The sequence below is a fragment of the Struthio camelus genome, chromosome 1 (genome assembly GCF_040807025.1).
Source record: "Struthio camelus isolate bStrCam1 chromosome 1, bStrCam1.hap1, whole genome shotgun sequence".
In the NCBI taxonomy this organism is placed as follows: domain Eukaryota; kingdom Metazoa; phylum Chordata; class Aves; order Struthioniformes; family Struthionidae; genus Struthio; species Struthio camelus.
Genome location: NC_090942.1, coordinates 69,403,037 through 69,426,158, shown reverse-complemented (window position 1 = coordinate 69,426,158; position 23,122 = coordinate 69,403,037). Strand labels below are relative to the sequence as shown.

The window sequence follows — 23,122 nt, the reverse complement described above, 5'->3', positions numbered from 1 at the left end:
GAATTATACTACTAACTTAAACTCATTTAAAGAATGACAATCAGCCTGTAACTATAACCTTCACTGTAAATTTATGCATGACATCAGCTTGATGTGGAATTCAAAATGTCTCTTATTCAATGATGCTTCTTTCTGACTTGGTTAAAGCAACAGGAACTTTAAAAAATTCCCTAACAGTGTTTCAGGAAGAACTGAATGACTCAGTCAATTCATATGTTTGTATGGAATACTAAACTGATTAGATACCACTGATTAGAACACAATACTGAAAAGAAAGAGGTAAAAAGTAGATTTGTAGATATTAACATCATGAGAAAATCATGAATTCAAAAATATTTACATGAATATTTGAAAAGAAAAGCTTCTTGTCAGTACATTTTCAGTGTTATATTGATAGTATTATTTCAACAAACAACATAACATCACAACATTCAGAAAAAATACTATTTAAATTCACTGGCAAAAGGAACAAAAGGATGACAAAGTGGAAACTCCTCACATTCTGTGAGATTCACCTTTTTTGTATAACATTTCAATTGTTTCTATAAAAGCCTGAAGTAGTCCAGAAGAACGAGATAAAATGGTTATTATTTTTTCTTTAGTCCTAAATATTCCAAAACGATTAACTGCTGCTTTAAGCCTGCAAAGTTGCTAAAAATACTCCCTGGCTCCTGAAGAATAAAATGGCTAGTAATAGTTTTGAAAACTATTTTCTTTTTCTATATAAGTTTGGAGAGATTAGTTTGGAGAAATTCTCGAGACTCTTCTTCACCTGATTCTCCAAACGTCTCCAGGATGAAGAGGTACTTCTTCCAGTGTTTGAGTTCAGAACAAGGACAGATAGAAAACAGGGCTTCTACGGCATCGGAAGGGAGGAAGCAGACAAAGCGGTTATCACACTTACTGCTGCGCCACAGTTATAGGGAGGCTGTGAAATCTCTGCCCATGAAAATTTAAAAGACTCACCTGCAACACTGGTTCCCAAACTTTTGATCGCTAAGATACTTTTTTTTTTTTGATAAAATTGATGGCATCTACTTATCTTCCTAGGCTTTTCTTTCTCTGCCAGAGCAGCTGGGTAGCAGCTCCATGACCACCTCTTAGCCTGTTACACAGCACATCCTAAATTCGAATTTCAAAACCCACTCATTCCTCTGAAGGATCAAATGGATGGAAGCCAGGAAGATTGCACCTCTGGGGAGACGTGAAAGATAAAAATGGCCTTTGCAACTATCAACTGACCGATAATATGGACAGCTAAGGAAAATTCCTTCCTTAAGGCTGTTGGTATCTTTGAAACTCTTCGACTACCAACATCAGCTACCAAAGCCAAGAAAACTATTTCAACTTCTTATATATAGTTTACAGACCGGGACATTCCTACTTACAGAAAACTAAATAGCACCTTTAACTCCAAAAATACAGTATAACCAGGTATACATATAATAATTTCATTTTTATTAGAAAAAAATTATCACTGACCAGTTTTTTAAAGAAGTTTTTCAAAAGAAAATTAGAACGCTAATGGGTCAGTTTGAAAGTTCATCTAATGAGGCATACCAACAGTGACCTGTAACAAACACTTAGGAAAAATTTAAGAACTAAACAAGTGCCCAGTGATATTCCACCCAGTGCAGCAGTCGTCAGTTTTGACACTTTCTCTACTAGAGTTCTCTTCTTCCAATTTAATAGCTCTTAAAAGATTTTTTTTCCAAAAATTTATCCAATTATTTTTTGAATCAATGCAGACTTTATGCATTCACAAGTTCTGTACCAATGATCTGCATGGTTTAAATATGCAGTGCATAAAATAGGTTTTTTTGTTTGTTTGTTGTGATCCTAATGCCCGATAACTTCATTTCATGCCTTAGACTTTATACTAGGAGAAAAATTGTTTCGTAACCACCTTTTCCAGCCATGATTTTATAGATCTTCGTCAGGTCTTTCTTGATTCATTCCTCTTCCATGTTAAAGTGTTTATTCAATTTCTACCTGTATGGAAGCTAGTCCATATGCATATTTTCTCTTTTTCGCTTAGCTTCTCTAGTTTTGCCATATTTGTTCTGAGGTGAAAGGCCCACACCATTGTATCTTATTCAAGAGGTGAATGCCTGGCTGATTTATATAGTGGTATACTGATATTTTCTGTTTTGTCCTTCAATGTTTCTCAATGTTTTATTTGATTTTTAAAATACTTCAGCTAGCCACTGATATTTTCATGAAAATATTTATTATAACTCTAAGATTTTTGCCATGTGGCAATATCTAGATGAGAACCTGTCACTGTGCACATATATTTAAGATTGTTTTTGCTGACATATGTGAATAGGTACTCATACTGAATTTCATCTGCCATTTTATTGAGTTAGAATTGTGAGACGCTTTTAGAGCTACATAAGTTATCTTTTGTTTTAATATCCTGAATAAATGAATATAATTAAGAAATTTAGTCTCATTTACAGAAAATATCACATTTGCCTTTTTAATGAGACACGTCACCTTAACATAAAGCAGTAATTGCACAACGTAAGCTAAAAAAGCCATAGCACTGGGACTGTAAGATATATGCATCTCACACATCTTCAGCAGAGAGACCTGAAGTCTAATCACCAGAAAAGGATGAAGTGATTCCAAGATCCAGTTAGTTTTTCCTGCCACCTGCATTCAGATCTGAGTGTATCTCAACCAAAATTCAACAGCTGAAAGACTGATGCTGACTTTGAATATTTTATAATCACCACTTATGAATAAATAATTTTTAGCCTAAGCCTCAATGCCAGTTAATGTGGGCACATCACAATAAGAACAACTGTTGTGACATATCCTAGGTCAAAGAAGAAAACTTAATAGGGGAAGTGCTAATAAAAGCCATAATAGGCTTGTTTCCATAGAAAAAACAGAGTAATTTAAGGATGGTAACAATTTGGCAGCCTGATCAAATTGTTTATACACATACACACACACACACACACACACACACAAATTCCAAATCTTTAGGTCCACAGCATCACCCCACCACCTTTCCTCGTCTATTGGCCAAAACAAGAACAAAGCAGAGTAGCAACTTTATCAAGCAGTGAGAGTAAGAAGTACACTGGAGCAGACTGGACATTTTTATTCTTGAGAAGATAGAGGTTAGAAACAATTTTCACACAGCAAGTAAAAAAAAAAAAAGAGAGAGAGAGAGAGAGAAAATCAGGAGAAGGAAAAACACAAATTTATTGCCATTTCTCAAGCCCAAGAAATAAAACTCCAAAATGAGGAGAAAGCTGTCTTTCTCCTTGAACGTATTCCTATTGTTTTGCTTAAAGCTAGCCCTCAATGTTTTCTACTCTCAGGAGAGACCTCCTCAAAGGAACCACACTATGTTGTCAACAGTTACATTAATCTCTCTGACAGTTTTTAGGAAAGGAGTTTGAACTCAGACACTAATCTTGGGGAAAAAAAAAAAACCCTTCTGAAAAACATCTAGTGGTTAAGGTTGCTGGCACGCATTCAGCTGTCCAGTCTTCACAGCATTTAAGCTTCTGGCATATCCTAAAGGGTATCAATGCTCTTCTTTGCCAAACAGACAACTGCGTACAAATAGCAGATTTCATCATCCACTGACACCTAATGTTTCTGTAGTAAAGACTGGGAGAAAGTGTGTCTGGAGAATACTCTTCCGGATAGATCACAGAGAAATGTTAAGATGTAAGGAGTCCTCTTTCCTCTATTAAAAACTCAGGCTTCACAATGGCTTCCTCTCGCCACAATTCTCAATTTGCAGTTAAGGAAATATTGGGATAATTGGGAGACTGCCTAATTCCAGTTGTAAATAGCTAATTTTAGGATTTTCTTCTAGCTTTCTTTTCAAAACTGCAGACTATTTTTACATTATATACAAAGACTAGGCAGTGACTAGGTCAAAACTGAACATAATAAATGTATAGTAAACTAAACTGTAAAGTGAAAACAAATAGAGCAGATGGCTAAGTGTCTATCAAGGCGTACACTTATCCATTCCAAATGTCAAGTCTGTTCTCAGGCTTAGTTTCTGTAAATGTTACAGTAACAAGTATTGCGCTCTCTTCTGGTGGAATAAAGGAGGTGGTAATTCTGTAACAATGTATTTCATGTCATAAACATTGATTACACAGAAATGACAGATTCTGTCTCTATAAGAACTGTCATATCAAATCAAACAGCAAGGCTATATATTCTGATATTCAAAAACGTTATGTTATGTTTCAGATGGAGGAAAAACCCAGATTTCCTTTCTTTAATAACACAAACAAACAACTCATACGAGCTACAGAGAAACTCCTGAGACAACACATTTTCCATTCAAAAGTATATTATTTTTGTTGTTGCTTCAGCATGTAACACTGCACACATGAGCGATAATAAAGTTTAAGACCTTGTAAATATTCGTCAGAAAAAAAGGCTTTGTTAATACTGGAGATAGGACTGTCATCACATTTTTCTCATGGCTGACTTTGCAAGAATATTAACAAAGTAGCTAGACTTTCACAAGTATGAGAAAATGAAGAAGTGCCAAGGTAAATTTGCACTTTTTATTGGGCACCTAAACTACTATATACTCTTATCTGTATGCAGAAGTCTGAAGAAATGCAGAGAGCAGATTTCTGTATGGACAACTGGGAAGGCTGATATAAGAAAGAGACCCAGGTAAACACTCTCAAAGCTTAATAAGCACAGAAGTTTGTCTTTATGAGTCTCCTTCTAGTAAATGGAGAATTTACTGTTTTGCAAAGTCCAGCAAAGAGAGATGAACAGGACTAATATTCCTAAGAATGGGACCTCCTCTGAGAAGATGCAGATATTTTTCCTACTTTTTCCACTTTATTTTCTGGTAATTTGTTAGTAATTCTTCATGATATCCTTTGGAATAAAGTTGTGCTTTATGATTACAACAGAGGAAATGGAAGAAACTTTAACTTTTAGTTAGAAGCTCATTTTTTGTGTGTGCTACCAATGTGCACTACTGTCTTGCTGAGATTGAAATCCAATAGTGTAGCTTTCACACAAAAACATAATTTCATTATACTGCAATTTCATATTATACATTAATTTTTGGTACTATGCAATATTGTTCAATGGACTAGCGTCCATTCCAATCCTATTTCTGTGACGTTAAATGAAAAAATATTGAAACACTAAATTAAAATTTAAGGTTTTTTTTCATTAGAGAACATTGTAAATGCAGATATCTGAAAATTGTTCTTAATTGTTGCATTACTTCACACACATATTACAAAACATGAACATGAAGTGGGGCTGGCTATTCATCAGCATACAATGTCTATCTGCTTTATATAAGTAGATATATCCAGGAATGTCTAAGTAGGAATTTTTAATTCCTTAAAAAAGGGCAAAATTCAAAGTAACCCCAACGAAGAAACTTTGCCTCACTATGAGTTGCAAAAAGCCTCACTAAAAGGTCATCATTTTCAGAACTTCTCTCAGGTTTGGAAAAGTTCCCTTGGCAGGTGGAGCTATGACTAGACATGAACAAGGGCTAGTTTTAACCCATGCATACGCCAGGGTTAAACTTTTGCTTGTGCCTATAGTAAATGCACAGAACTAACTAAACAAGCATAGAATGTAACATTTGGGAACGCTGTATTTTCTGTAACCTACTGTAAAAGCTGATGGAAATTAAAATGGTTACTGGAATGTTACATCTCTAACAAATCATGATGCATTAGAGTATCTACTGCAGAAGTATATCCTGTTTTCCTCTGCATAGCCAGCTGTCACAGAATCTGTCAGAGAGAGGTTTGGAGGGTCAGTTGATCCCAAAACTACTGAGTGGCTACCATTGTGTCCAGTCTAAAGCAAAAGGGAGGAATAATTTGCACACATTTATTCCACTTAGATTGCTATGAGGTATGATTGTCATTTAAACCCTATATTTATTCATACATGTTGCATGCTTGTTAATAAAAGTTCTATATAATACCGGGGGACCAGACAGTACAAATCTGATTCAGATCATGTGTGAACATAGAATCACATTTTTGCTTAATTACCAAGAACATAACAATGATGTTAGTCCCATCCTTTATGCTGAGCTATGGAAGGATTTGATGACTGACAGGAAAAAGTTACCCCTTCAAACAATGCTAACAAATTTCTTAAAAGCAGAACTGCGAAGTGAATTCATACCACTTCAGTGCTTTATGTCATGAGGTTCTGTCCTAGGGTCATGGGTAACCTAGAACTGGATATCCCATTTAATGAAGTCACAGCCACCTGAACAGCTGACAATGGCACCTAGTCAGACCCAGGGAACAATACCACCTCCAAGGCTGGAGAGCGCACAGAAGTGCCCAATACCAGGAAGGCCAAAACTTCTTCCTGATGTCATCAATGCCTTACAAGTACTGGGAGAGGAAAGGGGAGAGAGGAAGAGCATTTGGATCTGAATAATTCTCAAAGATGGATCTGAACCCAAAGAGAAACTATAGGTCTCAAATGTCAGAACATTTTCTGGAATAAAACCTGCAGATGCAAGACAAAATAAAAATAGATACTGCATTTACACTTTACAAGAGTATGAATTTTTCTTCTGTCTCACAGTAATTACAAAAGATCATTTTGCTGAAATCTTGATTCATCTCACCTTCACCTATCTTTCCCACTGAAAAAGTTCACTTTCTTTAAACTCTCAAATTGAGAGGGAAGTGTAAAGTGTATCAGACCAACCTGAGTAGTGCTGTGCAACTACTGGCTTTCCTTTCTTTTTCTTTTTTCTTCTTTTCACCTGAGCTTTCACAACTATCGTTCTTATAGCTTGGACAGAGGTCTTCCCTAGAGCACAGGACTTCCCTAACATAAAAGACCTCTAATACATAAATAACTTTTCCTCTTCTCCACATTGCCATTGCCAACTACTTGAACTCTCACAGTCTAATTGATTTTGTTTATTGATAGCAGTTTTGGAGGTCTCATATTCTGTATTCTAAAATTTCTTTCATTGACTCATTTCCTGCACAAATTCACAATCCGGATGTTGAAATCAACATAACCACTTTACTCCAAACCCATGTTCACTATCTACAGCACATGATAGAAAGAAACAACCTCTGCATTCCCCAGAGACCTTGCAAAATAAATACAGTGCACTAATGAATCTCTGTAGCTAATGATTTCCTCAGTGGTTTTGTACACATAGTCCAAAGTTAAGTTCATAGATTAATTAGGGAAGCATGATCTTTCTTTACTGATAGCTGAAAGAAGATGCATCATTTTCTCCCTTATCACGGAGAGATCAATCAAGAGATCAGGCTAAAAAGGTTCAGCAACCTTACCCTTAAAATGCAGGCATAGCACGTTAGAATTACATTCTCCAGTAATTTAAGACCAGATGTATTTCAGTAGGGCTTTCAGACTTTTGAATTGTTACACTAGCTGTGTGTACATGCTATAGTGTCTCATGACAAATAGTTCCTGGTAAAAAATGGATTCAGATGTTTCATTTGATGAGAAAGCATTTGGCTATCTTTCAGTTTCATCTAGCTTGATCTGGGTTCCAGTAAAGATATTACTGAACAAAAGCTTTCCTTAAAAGCCTTGCACAATTGTTTAGATGAAAAATTCAGTTCTTTCCACTTCAGAGATATATTTCCTATCTAATGCTCAACATGATAAAGGAATTATACAAAGACAAGGACCAAGAAACATAGACTTGCCCGCTTGCATATAATTCAAGGATTAGGAAGTACACATTAGATTATCTAAACTTCAGTGTATAAAAACAGAAAAAAAAAAAAGAACAAATTTATTTGGTGTTACAGCTGTTCATTAAAGAATTTAAATGTATTTTACACAGCTTCTGGATATACAGCTCATTAGAAGCAATCAGAGATTGCAGGACAGCTGCTGCAATATGGATACAGTGGTAGACAACTCCACGCCACAAAATATTCTGAAAATTCCTTCTGAAAACTCTGGAAGACGCTGGAGTGTTAGGTAAGAAAATATGCATGCTACCTTCCATATGTCTGTTCCAAGTACCCACTCAAATTTCTCGAAATTTCAGTAAATGTTACCTTTCTAAGATAAGATAGAATATCACTTCCCTCTCAGAACAGTCAAGCTTCAGTTACTTGAAGCAAGAATTTTCTATTGCAGCCCAACAGCCTGTTTTTTTGTCCTGTTTATAGACCAGACACTCGTTAACTTCTCAAATCTCTGGAGAATTGTGGTTTTAAGGGAATCCAGGAGGAAAAGACAAATTTGGAAACCCATTTATCCAGCTCACTAGAATTGAGACATTATGGTTTTCATTCTTCCCCCACTCCCCAAAATACCAAATTTCCATCATCAGAGCTCTCTGAATAAACGAACATTTTGTTACTGGACTCAGGAAGAAAGAAACCACATGCCTGTTAGGGACACAGAGAGGAGGAGCGGAATATGTGCTTGGGAGCGTGTTTATTTGACTGGATTGCAGACGGTCAACCGAGGAACATGCAGATCATATATTTTTAAGCATTTCATAATGTCTTATTATTAATTCCAGCCAAAACCACCAAGACCAAAATTATCTGAAATTGGTGCTTGTGTGTCCTGACCCCAAACCCAACAATGGCTGCACAAAAAATATCTCTTTTCCTCTCAGGTTTATTTATTTTTTTTAATTAATTAGAAGGCAGTGCCCTTTAGAGTCTACGGAGAAGACAGGTCTCCATAGCTAACAAATTGAACTGTGGTACTGGGTAAATTTTACTTCCAGGAAACCAAAATGTTGAAGTCCTTGAGAGAGAGAGGCTACAGGCAGAGAGCTCTTCTAAAGGAAGGAGCTTTTATTGAACCTGTCACTTGTCATTAAACACTCCATATTTTACCTTAGCCTGATATTTTCATTAGAGCCTAAAGACCTTTTTCATCTGTGAATGAAAGCATTCCCTTCAGCCTTGTGCTGTATATGGGGAAAGACTCTAAAAATGAGCCCACCCAAATAGGACAATTATGTTCACAAAAGCAGGAAAGACACTAGGGAAAATCAAGTAATATTAACATTGTGATAACTTCTACATTTCAACACTGAGTATTAAGTGCCACTTCAATCTCAAATTCTTAGATATTTGTTAATGTCTATTTTTATCTCATAAATACTTGTGTAAAATTATATCGAAAGTAACACTACAACTGAAGAAATCAGTAACAAATGAGCAATTTTAGCATGCTAATAGGATCTGAGAGAGAACAAATTTCAGGCTTCTTCCACGACATTCTGTTTGCATAAAAGAAAGGAAAACTGAAAAGGGAAAGCATAATGGAACGGGAAAAAAATCAAGTAAAGAAAACTGTACCTTTTAAAACCTGAAAGTACTACACCAAAAAAGATGATCTTGTGCAATGGTATCATTTGATAAATATAGTATGTAAAAAATTGCATTTCAGATGTCAAACACTACTTATCTTTTCCAACTTAAAATATATATTTATACAAAAACAGATTAGAAATCTAATCAATTACTACATTATTTTCAGAAAATTGTCAAGACACTTCACTAATACAAGGAATATCATGTTATTTGAACTTAAGCTGCCACATAACTAGAGCCTTGTGGATTGTTGTAGCATTACAGCCACAAAACCCATGAGCAGCTGTAGAATTCCCACATCCCAGTCTTTTATAAAAATCTGGAGTTATGAAATCATTTTGTACACTTAGAACTTAACCATTTCAGTGCACTGTACATACAGGACTGAACTTGGAGGGGGGGGACGACCACAAAATAGTGCATCTGAGAGCATTCCACATGGACACGTGTTTCTGTGGTTCTTCTGAAAGTTCTTAGAGTTGATACCGCTCCACTGGAATTCCCCAGAGCAGAGTAAAGAGGTATGTGATTAAATTAAGGAGGAGATTTGTCTTTTCTAGTGAACTATTAGGATTTACCCTATGTCTTTATTGTAGTTGCAGTATCAAATGTAGCTAGTAACAGGAACCAGGATTTAACCTAGCATAGTAAAAGAAAATAGCTCCTGAAAGGTTTGCTCTGTTAAGATTTCAAATATAATTTTAAAAGACTTCTATGTTCATTTTCACTAGCCAAAAAGAAAGTTACATTTGTAAATTACAGACATCACAGGCAAAACATCCATTGTCTTCTCACTTAGCATCATGATATCTTTGCTTTATGCCATGATCATAGTTTAATATAACTATGACAGCACCTGATAACTTACCGCTTGATAAAACATCTACATGTCTCAGAATGAGAAATATTTCACTTAGTTTCAACTGATGATTTTCATTTGCCTATATAGATTGGAGGGCATCAGTTAACTCTGTGGGGCAGCAGCAGATTATGATTTTAAAAATAAAGCAAAATACGTAACTGACTAGTGAGAAAACCTAGAACTCATGAGGTAGAGTAGGATTTCACTGTCAAACAATGTTGAGTAAACACAGAAAATATATGATCCTCCAGTTACCTCAAAATAATTTCAATTTACTATAAGAATACTCACTGATATAGGCTTGATAATCTTTCATTTACTGAAGAAAACATAGTGATATAAGGTGAAATCAGCTGGGAAAATACACAAAACAGCTAAACAAAAAGGCTGTTAGAACAGCAATGAAGAAAGAAATGCTATACCAGTCTCAAAGCCCGTATGATAAAATTATCTCAGTGATTCCTTTCATAACTGACTTGACAGTTAAACCTTTTTTTTTTTCTTATTTCAAAAACGGAGTAAACTACAAAGGAAACTGAGAGGCTGCTATCTTTGAAATGTTCATCTTTAAAACAAACAATAACAAATTTCTTATGTAACAGCTATGAAAATAAATCAGGAGGTTCAGCAGAGAGTGAGGTAGCTAAGACTGGCTGATTGGCCGTATCCCTTTAACTCACTTCTCATGTTACCTGAAGCTGTTGGGAGCTGTCATTGAGATTATCCTCTCTTCTCCTGGCCTCCTCCAGCATCTGTGCACTCTTCTTCTTCTCCACTTGCTCTTTATGCTTCAGATTTGCTACTTTCTTATTTTGATCTTTTACTTGCCTGTAAAAGAAAAGAACACTCAGAACGCAGTTTAGAGGATACCTCCAATCAATCCCACTGCAATCTGGACTCAAAAAGAGTGGAAACCCCCAAGACGATCACTTTTCTGGCAGCTGTCCACAAACAGGCCAAATGTAAATGTTATCCTCAACCATCAACCTAAAGAACACTTCATTTGGCTTATCACTATCAACCGAAACAAGGAAATTTCTGAAACAAAACCCTTAAAAATGATTATTTAGTATAAACTGATAATCAAAGGACACACCTGCCCTCTTGTGACTAGGTAGGATGTGCTACACAGAAATCTTTTCTCTAATCATACACGCACACACATATAACCAAAATATATATCTAATAGTTTATTTTGCTTTGAGTATTACTGTATGTAATGTAAGAAATATAGGAGGATTAAAAAAAAATAATCAAACACACCTTGAAAGTAGAGGACTACCTAAAAAAATCTAGGCAATCCATTTTCAGAAGTAAAACTATTTCTTTGTGACCTCAGATTCCACTTATTTACTAGATATTTTGAGGGGTTTTCTACCCTTTATTTCTACAGAAACAAGCAAGATGGAACAAGCAAGAACAAACTATTTCAGAAAGCGTGCATAATTTCCTTTTCACTCGCATCTATGAATTATTTTTGATGATCCTGGCAACTAGCATTGCCTGCAGACAGGGTTTGGCCTTCCAGGGCATTAAGACACATGGAGCATTGAATCTAATTACAGGCCCTTTAATCTTAGCCTCCTGACCACAGAGAACTTAAGTCTAAACTTTTAGTCCAATCAAAACAAAACCGGCTAGCCTTGCTTCCTCAGCCCTTTTCTCCATAATTATATCTGGAGTTTGGACTTTGGAATAAAAGACAGATTCTTTGGTTGCAAGATTTCCCCAAAACATCATGCAAGTAGTAGGGACAGCTCTTTAATTTACTGTTTAGAAAGCAGAATGATATACCAGCTTCCTATCTGGTATGTTATCCACGTAAAGATGGAAGAATGTTTCTCCTGTACTCCAGAAACACTTTTAGAACAAATCACAAACAACTCTGATGATTGCTTTAATATTTGCTTCAGAACTCATAAAAAAAAAATATTATCAAGAACATATCTCATTGCAATATATATGTTCAAATTATGTGGCATATGGCTAGTCAGTGCTTTGAGTTCTTTCAAGAAATGCAAATTCAACACCGAGCTCTGTTTTTTGCAATATAAGCCAACTGGAGCTCGGAAAACGGCAAAGATAAAAAAATTTCCTTGGTGCTACATAAACTCCTATTACTGAGAAAAAGTGCTGATGACCTCCAGAAACTCTTTTCTATATTTCTACCAAAATAAAAAGGGAAAGTCCTTTTCTGATCATGTCAAAAAATTATTGGCATATTTAACTACCTTTTCCAAAAATTACAGCTGATTTGACTCAGGATGCTTTTTAGACACAACTAATATAATTGTGAAGTTGCTCGAACCTAGTGCTGCATATTGGTAATGGGTGCATTGCTCAGTTTGAAAGCAGACTTGCTCAGTGATTAAACAACTTATTGGAAATATGTTGGCGCTAACTCAGCTTGTACAATACACGGTTCTATCTGTATTAAAAAATAAACATAGAAAGCTAAGTACAGCTAAGTTAATGCAGAAAATGAAAATACGTAAGCCCAACACGTTCAGTTCCCCATGAGCATTCTTATTCTAATTCTAAATGAAAATTAGAGGAATGAATTAATTTTCATAAACTTGCAAACGTAGATCTACCATCTGGCACACTGTCCTGTGTTACTATAATTCATTGGTTAGATTAGAGACAACAATATTAATAAAGGCACAACCCTGATCAAAATATGAAGTAGATCATCTTTTGTGTCATCTGAAATATCTTCAAATAAAACGTGTACTTTGGAGAAAGGAGTGAATATAAGCGTTTGTGCTATGACGCCTACCTCCTATGGTCTGAACCAAGATGAATGTCTTTTAATATATTTGACAGAGAGATAGGCATGTGCGTGCATGTGCATACACACAGTACATACGTATTTGTTTTAATGCAAACAGATCTTAAAAGCTTGATTAACAGGAATCACCCAAATCACTCAGTACGACAGATCTGTTGATATCTGTGATCGTTTAGATAATCTAATGATGAGTGTCATAGAATGATTTCATCTTCATCACTGAACAACATGCAGAATGGGAGCACATACTGAACTGGGAAAATAATATAAAATACAGAATGTATGCTTCTTAACTGAGCACATTATAACTGGTACATTTTACAAGGAGACAGTCAAGAGGAAAATAAATATACGTTATAATATATGTGCACAAGGAAGCTAATTAAGACTGCAGAAAGAAACAAAACTCCGGAATTTCCTCAGTTTGAGAGCTTGATCTTGTAACCTTAAGAATGTTGCTTTAGTGCGTTTGAATGCAACTATGCATATATAGCTCATAACCTTGTCAAAGGGACAGTCAGGTTTTAAAAAAAACCCTTCTCCTGTAAGAGTAGTTTTACCAGAACTGAAATAATTGCACAAGATTAAGGATAGCAAAAAAGAAGGAATTTATTACACTGATGGTAACTGCTTAGAGGTTTATGAATGTTTTCTAATAATCATTATTGGCAGTAGACACTAGTAAAAACTAATTTGCAATGTGCAGGTAGAATGATTGTCATAAAATAAGGACCATATGCATTTCTTTGAGAGAAATAGAGCAATAATAATAATTATTATTATCAGATACTCCTACGAAAACATTTTTATATTGGACTACAAAGAGAAAAAAATGCTGGTGATCCTCATATAAATCGGAAAGTCAGTTCCTTTTGAACAAGGTAAATATTTAAAGTAAGAAGACACAGGAACCAACAGAAACAATAACAAAACCAACAATAGCAAAACTGATTTGTCACAGAGGAGGTTAGTTCTCAGAGCCACCCTCAAATCAAATCATAAACAATTTTCTAGTCAAATATAAAAAAAGCAAAATCTAAAGAGAATATTTACTGTCTTGTATTTCAGGGAAAAATATAAGCCATTTTGGAAAAAAATTTTTTTAATTTTTTCAATAGTGAAATGGCTTCTATTGCTAGACCAAATTTTCAGATCATAACATTTTTGAGATACAACTCCTAAAAAAAATTAGGCCTTCAAGAGCGAAAAATCTTTTTCAGCATATATAATTTATCTCCATGTAGCAATATGTCATGTCATGTACTCGTAGAATGGAATGTATTAGAGAAAATTAAGTAGAATCAAAATCAGGCTTCTAATTAAAAAAGAAACAAGATACTGAAGATGACTATTAACTTTTATGACTTTAGCCTTTTTTTTCCCAATGAAAGATACAGTTACATTGTTTAACGAAACCTTTCCACTTCTCTATCAAATTCCTGAATTTCCAGGGATGAGGTATAGATGAACATGATGAGGACCGAATTAAGATAATCACAGCAAGCAAGAACTTTCAAATGACAAGGTTTCCTATTTTTAAATAATTCTAATAAGGGAAGAAGACTACAAACAATAGAAACCAATGGACCATCAAGTGTTCTTCAGAAAAATAGAAAGGGGATTGATCTAATTCACTTTATTACCTACAAGCCCTTTGGAAGATTTTTCCTCCCTATTAAGATTAATTGCTTTATAGCCCCTATTACTTATTAAGGCTTTAAAGGAATTAATTTATTCAGTACTAAACAGAATATTTTTTGCATTTTAATACTAATCTCATTATATTTTACTGCAATGCATATCACCATACATAGCTGTTAATTCTTTCCTTATGCGAATTTTCATGTTAAAGTGACATAAGCTATTATCCTCCTCTAGCTATCTTTTCTGAGGTAATTTAAATTAGAATGCTCCTGTAAAATAAAAGGTGATAAAATGTCAACTGAAAATGCGCAGAAGTTAATTTGAATTTTGCAATTATATTTTTAATATTGCTTTTCGTTCAGTTACATGCCTAAACCACAACAATATTTCTATAATAACCCAAGAAGTATACATCTAGAACGTGTTGCAAAATACAACAGTCCAACCACCATGAGAAGCTTACCTTCAAGACAAAATGTATACACGCATATTATATTTCACTAAGGAATACATGCACCAGAAAAATATACACAGATCTTGTGCACTGCAGTAGAAAGAGCTTGTTTTATTCATCTGCCTTAGGTACTTGGAAAATATTCCTATGTTAAAAGTAGACATACTGTCAGTCAGCACGTCAGAAAGATGGTGCACAGCTAGAGCCTTTATTGACGCAGCATTACCACCACCCACAGGACACTCCGCTGTTGCTGCAGCTGCTAATCCTGATGGACAGATGAACTTAATTTGTTTTAAAGTATTTGCTTTAAAAATTAGAAACAAAAAAAATTTTGCTCCTCAACATAAATTAAATTGATGCAATACATACAAAGTTAATGCAACATTATTGCAAAAGCTGCAAAGAAAACTGTATGCAATAAAGTAGTGAATTATTACCTTAGTTTAAAATTGCAAATCCACATTGTATTATGCAATATTAGATTTTATAATACATAATATCATCCAGTAAAACCGCAAAGCACTTTGTAGTCCTGAGAGATACAGAGAAATACATTTATTCTCCTGCGGAATGAAATGGGACAGCCATCTGAAAGAGTATAACACTAAGAACAGTTCAGGCCATAGAGCAAAGCACGTTATAATCAGAAAAAATTCCAGAAGGAAATGCTGGGAGGCAGAAAACAACGAACTAAGTTGCCCAGAGTTTTACTAGTAGCCTTGTTCATAGATTATTAGACGGGTGGAAAAAAAAAAAAAAAGCTGTATTACCTTACTCCTGCAAAAAAATCAACATCAGCACAATAGGATGCTAGCACTCTGAGCTGAAGTAATTTAAAACCATGTTGGAGGAAAGTGTTGAACTTACTGAATCACCATCACCATTTCCTTCACCACCTGCTTGGGTTTTTTTTTAGGTCTTCCCCACCAAATATTTTAGCTGGTCATAACCTTTACCTTAACTTACAAAATTGTAAAGATCGTAAGTACAGCGACACTGTTGAGACTTTATTTTTTGTAGTGTTGTTAAACAAAGAAAAACATTCACATTTTGGAAATCAGAAAGAAGTCAAAGAAGAACTGTTTCCAATAAACGCTACTTAATATTGAAAATAAGAAAAAATACTTTTCTGAATGGTTTTACTCCAGCTTTTAGTTGTTCAAAACTTGCTTTGCCTTACCTGTGGTTGATCACCCAACCACAGAGAATAATGGCAGCATTTGAAGGCCTAATTGTTTAACCTCAAGAAAGAAGAGAGTGATGAAAGAAAGCTAAAAAAGTGATGCAGTTGGTCCTGTTCCCTAGGATTGACCACATCACACAGTCCTATCACCACAACTGGGTGTCTGATTGACAGTCAAAGCCAAGTTGCCAAAGGCTGAATGGACCATGTTCCCTGTCTTACTGAAAAATTAGTATCAGGGAAACAGTTTACTGCTAAGGATCTATAAGGAATTTGGTATGGCTGATGCTATCATTCCTCCACTGTGAACAGAAGATAAATCTTCAGAAGCATCAACCATTTCAGGAATAAAGAGCCCACAGAGAAGGGGGCCATGGGATTTTTTCAGCTTTTTGTTCATTTGTGTATCCAGGAACAGTCACTCTGGATATTAATAGCTGATTTGTTTACTTTATTTTTTTAAAGAACAGTGAGTGTTATCTGGGGTTCTTCCTTTGCTTTGCAGGGCTCTGCCTAGCAATCCCAGCACCTTAAGTAGTTTTACACTATTCTTAAACATTATGATAAGAGTTAAAAATGGCGCATTAAGTTAGCAACGAAAAGAAACAATAATTTCATAACACTTTTCCAATCGCTTAGTGTAACCTTATAATGTCCGTTCCACTTATAAGGCGTCTGAGCTAACAAATAGTCAACATTCTTTCAATGAGCTGCTTTGGTTGAGATGGACAGCTGGCAAACTCAAGCGTTCAATTAGCACTTCTGTTTATGAGTCTCTCCTCCCACAACCTACTGTCATTTGGTTACACTGTTTGTCACCGTTCTGCGACATTTCTATGACAAAGTAACATATGCCAGTGAAAACATTAACAGATCCTGAAAATTTAACTGGCCTGCGGCATATGGGTCAAGAAATTCCAGAGGCGCTTTCAGAGATGGGGAAGGTGGACTTCATTTCCTGAGGCCTAGGAAACTCACAGTTTTCAAACAAAGTGTGTGTTCAGGGCAGCACTGGAGGTAGCAAGAGATGAACACTAGAAAGGCTAGGGGAAACCAGCCTGCCCCAGATTTTAGAAACAGTGGCTTAACAATGTCTGAAGCAGCATGTGCAGAAGTGAAAAGTTAGAAGCAGATTTCAACTTTACACTGGTCTTCGACTTTCCTTTGTGTTAAAAATTACCTGATTGCTATCAATGCTCACTTTCTGATGTAGTCAGCATACCTCTGTCTCTAGCTAAAGCAACGATAATTTTTTTCTTCCAGAACCAGCTGATGGGAAGATATAAGAAAGTGGAGCATGTGGCATATGAATCAGACACAATCTAGAAATTCAATTTAAATAGAAATATAGCCTAAAAATTCCTCTAACTTAAAACTTCCTTAGAAAGAAATCCATCACCTTACTTGTTAACATTGCCTAAAACTTATAGATAACACATTTCAAGCACTGGTGTGGGACCAGTTACTAATGCTATGTGGTATGTTTTATGAGATGCTACTAGCAAGCCCTAACCAGCAAAAGCAATCAGCCTGCAATATACTAACATACTACCCTGAAAAATAATTTCATTAGGCTTAACTAAATGCATGCAAACTCAGGTCTAAGATTCTTGAGGTTGAATGTGTGTCAAGTGTCAAATATGACATCATCCCATATGTGGCCATACAACGCCTAATTAGAGGTTAACATGATTTGTTTGTTTTTTTTAATCTTCCTGTATTAAACACTCTGACTTACACAGTCCAGCTGAAGACCAAGAAATGTAATCAAAACTGCAAACGCCAAATCTGAATGCTACAGGTGCTTCCCCTGTGAAATGTAATTTCTTGGAATGATCTGATATACTGTAAAGTGATCAACAGGGAACACATATACAGAAACAATTTTCGTCATGACAGTGAGATGATACTGCATCAACAGACAGTGAATTTAGAGAAAGGTACATAATAAATACACTAATAGGAAGAGAAGCTTTACTAAGGGTGGGAAGCTTATGAGTCTCATGCATACTCTAAAGCACTACCAAAGTAATCTATTTCAGGAACAGAAGACTTTCTTCAGTTCCTCAGTCAAATGAAAATAGAGAATAAACCAGGCTTTTCTCCGGTCATGAAGTAGTACCCATGTTACACACAAACCCTGACGAAATCAAATGTAATCTTAGTATTCTCAAAATAATTTGAGGAAAAGAAAAAGGTGTCTTAACAAACTGGCTAAAATTGAAGGATTAACAGCTGGAATATACAGAAATTCTTTCTTCTAGTGCAAGTTCATATCAAACTAAGCAAATCCAAGATTCACTTTTAGACTGAGCCAGATACAATATGCCAAAACAAGACACTCTAAAAGCTTTAGCTAAACCTTAACAGCACCACGTTTTGACTAATCTACAGTTCCAGCTTTGTAGATATAATCCCCTGCATCTAGCCACCCCACTATTACATTTTAAAATGAATGTGTAGCTTCCCAACTGTTTAAACGCTCAGCATCTACCTAGTAGGAAACAAATTTTGTGATGAAAATAATGAAAAAATTACCATATTTCATAATTGATGTGTAATTTAAAATCAGATTTCAGAGATTAAATATCAAATTAATTATACATCAAGTTCTACAATTATTTTTGAAAGCTGATGGCAATTCAACTAGAAAAGAAACCTTCAACCCTAAACCTTGTAACCTTTAACTTTTATTGAAGTTAACAGTGTTAAAAACATAAACTCAAGGTGAACCCTGAAATAAAGTTGAAAGGTAGTGATATGGCTGTTCCTTTACTAAGAAAATAGGAATAATATATGGACCTTACTAACAACATTCAGTATTTCAACAAATAAGTTTGTTTTGTTGTATTTTTTCTTCTGCTTTTGTTCATTGAGCAAACACATGCAAAGCCAAAAATGACATTTGTGAAACGGTTGACTTGGCCCCAGGGTGGTTTCCTTCTCGCTGCTACATGCTGAGTTAGTTGAATTTGGCCCTAATGGTGTGGGCAGAACTCCCAAAGGTGCTGTTCTTTCTACCTTCAACTCCAATGCATGAGCCAACTATCCTGTGAGCAGATCACACACAGCCAGTTACTCACTGCTCCAGAGACCTGCATGTTTTGGCTGAAAAAAGTATTTTCTAAACAGCAATAAAATCTTCTTTATGAATGACATTTTATTGAGGTTGCAGAGGGTATTTTTGTGATCTAAGATCACACGTGTCTCTTTTAACTGCCGTCCCACTAGCCAAGAAAAAAAAAAGAAAATACAGCAGTTGATTTCTTTCATAAAGGTATGCAATCCTTTCATTCCCTCTAGAATAATACCTGATACAAATAATGATTAAAAAAATGAAATGTAAAAATCAGCCATTGAAATGAAACAAAAGTTAATGCAGGGAGAATAAAATTTTAAAAGCAAAGCATTCAAAAATCTCTGCTGGAGTAGCTTATATTTATCTTACAGCATATATTGAACAAACTATCAATAGAGAAATGTCCTCTCTGAAAAAATTTCCAGAAATTTAGTACATTGCTTGAATATAATTCTGTCATTTTGAAATATTTTAAGTTAAAGAATCAACATATAGCCACTTATGCGTTAAAGTTCACAGCTACTGAAAACGCAGTCTTTACCAAAAGTTATTATAATGAGCAGTTGCTAAGGACAAAAAAGAAAGCATAGTGAATGTACCAACTCAGAGGAAGAGAATTTCTGATGCGAAAGAAAAATATGCATATGAGAACATGCAGAATCTTGCCTCTGTAGGGAAAAGAAAAAGTACAAAGTAGCTCTAGGAAAATGATTCGAGGATAGTGATGCTAGCACGACCATTCTGAAAAAATATGAAAGACACTGCTTCAGGGCTAAAAGCTAGGTGTTTTTTAAGGTCCTGGGATGCCCAAAGTAAAAAAAAAAAAAAAAGAGCTTAATATATGTTATCTCCTTAAAGACAAGCTTGTTTTCAAGAAGAATCTTCCAAATGGATTCTCTCTATAGAAATGAGTGGATAACTGTTCATGCTGTTTGCTGTAAAGAAGCTGTGTCAAATCTGACCCTTTTGACAAGACTAAACTTGACCATTGCCAGAGACTATACTGGGAGAAATATGTAAAATGATGTTGATGATTGAATAAGCTATGTTATCGTGACCATGAAACTGTACCTTGCTCCAGCATCTTCACCATTATAGGAATCTGAGATAGGAAAAATACAGCTCTATGCTGGTATTTACTGAGTGAGACCTCCTTCTGGTAAGGAACACAATCTAGAACGTCTTTCCAAACATAGTATTTGGTATATTTCCTGCTGGCGCCTAGCAAATAGATTTGTTAAGAGGTATTTCCTCTTATGAAATACGCTCTGCAGCACAGTCTTTGACAGCTTTGACATTAAGAAGACTTCACTGGTGGTGTTAAGTTTCAATTTCAGAGGCACTGAGAAAAAAAATCTTTGGTTGTGATAAGGGTGCACGCAGAGACTGAGGGACGGCAGCAACCTGTTTTTGATGGGACCTGAAATGCAGATACTATAAGACCATAAGACCAATTTTTTGCTTCAGGAGGTGTTTATTCTGAGGAGAATAAACTTGAATTTGACAGTGATACAGTTCTGAGTCTGGGGATCTTCTGTTTCTTTACAGACATAGCAAGGAAGTGATTTTTAAAAATACTCTAAATGCATTCCAAAACAGTCTGATTGAAAGCTGAAAGAAATTAAATGTACCTGTAGAATTAGGGATGTTTTCTTATTTGTTGAATAAGCACTAGAAATATGAATTATGAATTGGTGCACTATGTACTTCGTTAAACATTATTAGGTCCTGAACAAATCCATTAATCTGTGGAAAGTAACTAAACTTTTTTTTTTTTAACTTGCTATAGCATCTACCATCATCTAAAATAGCCTGCAAATAATATCACAGAAGCAGTCCAAACAACTGTAACAGTGCTATGAGTAACAACAAAATAACTGGAAAAAAAACAGACCGGCTTGCATGGACAAAAGAAGGGTGTTTTTGCTTTAAGATCTTTGTTAGCACTTGAGTATACTCGGACAGTAGTGGATGCAGCAATGCTGTACATTGAGCTGCACAGCAAAAATCACTATCAACATCCTAGCAGGAGAATGTAACTACAGTAGAGGCAGTAAGGAGAGAATGTGCTGCTGCATCTCATTTCCTTGGACAAGGCTTTTCCAAACAGTTCTAAGAAGAATAATTTGGCAATCCTCTATTATTTTGTTTAATAATAATAATGCATCTGCTGAAAAATGCACATCTGGTGCTGACATCCAAATCAAGTGAGAGATTGCAACTAAGTTGCAAGCCCTTGCTGCTAAACAGATCTTTAGGTATCGTATGGGAGATTTAACCAAAAAAGGCAATGCTCTCAGAAGCCTCACATCTCCTAATTTAGGAGAAAAATTAGAATAAATTGGGAATAGCATGTACTTACCCTTCTAATTAAGATTAACCAATAGAGTAATACTTTAAAACAATCTTCCAAATGTTAGGCTTTTGTTCAGACTATAAGTGTTCTGCTTAAGCTATAATACTATTTAAAGCTATAATAAAGCTGTAAGCATTTAAAATACAAACCAGACTCCTTTAGCTACATTTCAGCTGTCATTTGTTCATATGATCCAGGTATACTCCAAAAGAACAAGGAAATAAGCAGTCAAAGGAAACAAACTGTCAAATACTCTGTGTTAAAACCCATCTCTGAGCAAATACATCTGCATATTCCATATTAAAATGTAAAGTGTGTGCTGAAAGCAAGAGATATGAGAAAGGGAAGAAGGTGTGTCTTAAATTAACAAGTAAAAACAAGAGTTATCTGCATCTCATTGTCAACCTTGATATAATTCAATAGTGCAGTCTTTACAAAAAAGTATGCCTGTTACTTATAATGTAATGAAGATTCCTTTTGATTAACAGATGTGGTCATGATCTATTGCCTTTAAGAAGAAATTATATATTATATGACAGTTACTATGTAGGTAGTGTATACTAAATGCACCAGAAAAAAAAGTCATTTTTTCCACATCAGAAGTCAGTGGCTACTTGGTCATTTTGCAGTAGTCTGATAATGCATTTACTAGCAACTTCATTTAATGCTCTCCTGCAGCTTTTCTCATATAGGATGGCCACTAAGTAAAAGAGGAAAAAGAAAAAAAAGAAGGCAAGATTTTCTGTGCAAGACGCAAGAATGACAGAATCATGGAGCGGTTCAGGTTGGAAGGGACCTCTGGAAATCATCCAATCCAACCCCTCTGCTCAAGCAGGGTCACCTAGTGCACGTCCAGATGGCTTTTGAGTATCTCCAAGGGTGGATACTCCACAGCCTCTCTGGACAACCTGTTCCACTGCTCACTCACCCTCACAGTAAAGAAGTTTTTCCTCATGTTCAGATGGAACCTCCTGTGTTTCAGTTTGTGCCCGTTGCCTCTCGTCCTTGTAAAGTTGACTTATGCCACCTCTCTTTCACTTCCCAGCTTTCTAAGACTTTGAAAAACATTGTATGAACCCCTCAAGGCATTAAAAGAGCAATGGGAAGTTTGTAGACAATCTGAGTTTTGCTGGCATCCAGAATGGAAACAATCTGGTCAGTGCTACTAGCGCCAGTGGGACTGATGAAGCTAAAAGTTGCACTGATGCTGAAGCTAAGGAAGATAACACATGCTTTTAGAGCTATTTCCATCTGGTGAGCCACAGTAAATCCACGGCTTTGAGAAGTCGTAAGTTTAAATGCCAAGAGGCAGCTGAGCAGCACAGGTGAGTAGGAACTACTAGGAAGTGGCCGCATGTTAATTTTCTGTTGGATCGGAGCCTTTTGCCATCTTTTGTCAAGGATGGCACTGA

General features: G+C 35.6%; 1 protein-coding gene across 20 annotated transcripts in view; it reads right to left on the bottom strand.

The window, feature by feature from the left end:
* Nucleotides 1-23,122, bottom strand: part of ERC1 (ELKS/RAB6-interacting/CAST family member 1) — a 311,410-nt gene that overhangs the window by 136,060 nt on the left and 152,228 nt on the right. For all 20 annotated transcript variants that reach the window (XR_011141700.1, XM_068947249.1, XM_068947332.1 and 17 more), the window contains one exon: nt 10,893-11,028. Coding sequence is in view for 19 of the 20 variants with exons in the window: in XM_068947249.1 (XP_068803350.1) it covers nt 10,893-11,028 (136 nt within the window). In the remaining variant the exon portion in view is untranslated. The remainder of the gene's footprint in view (nt 1-10,892; nt 11,029-23,122) is intronic.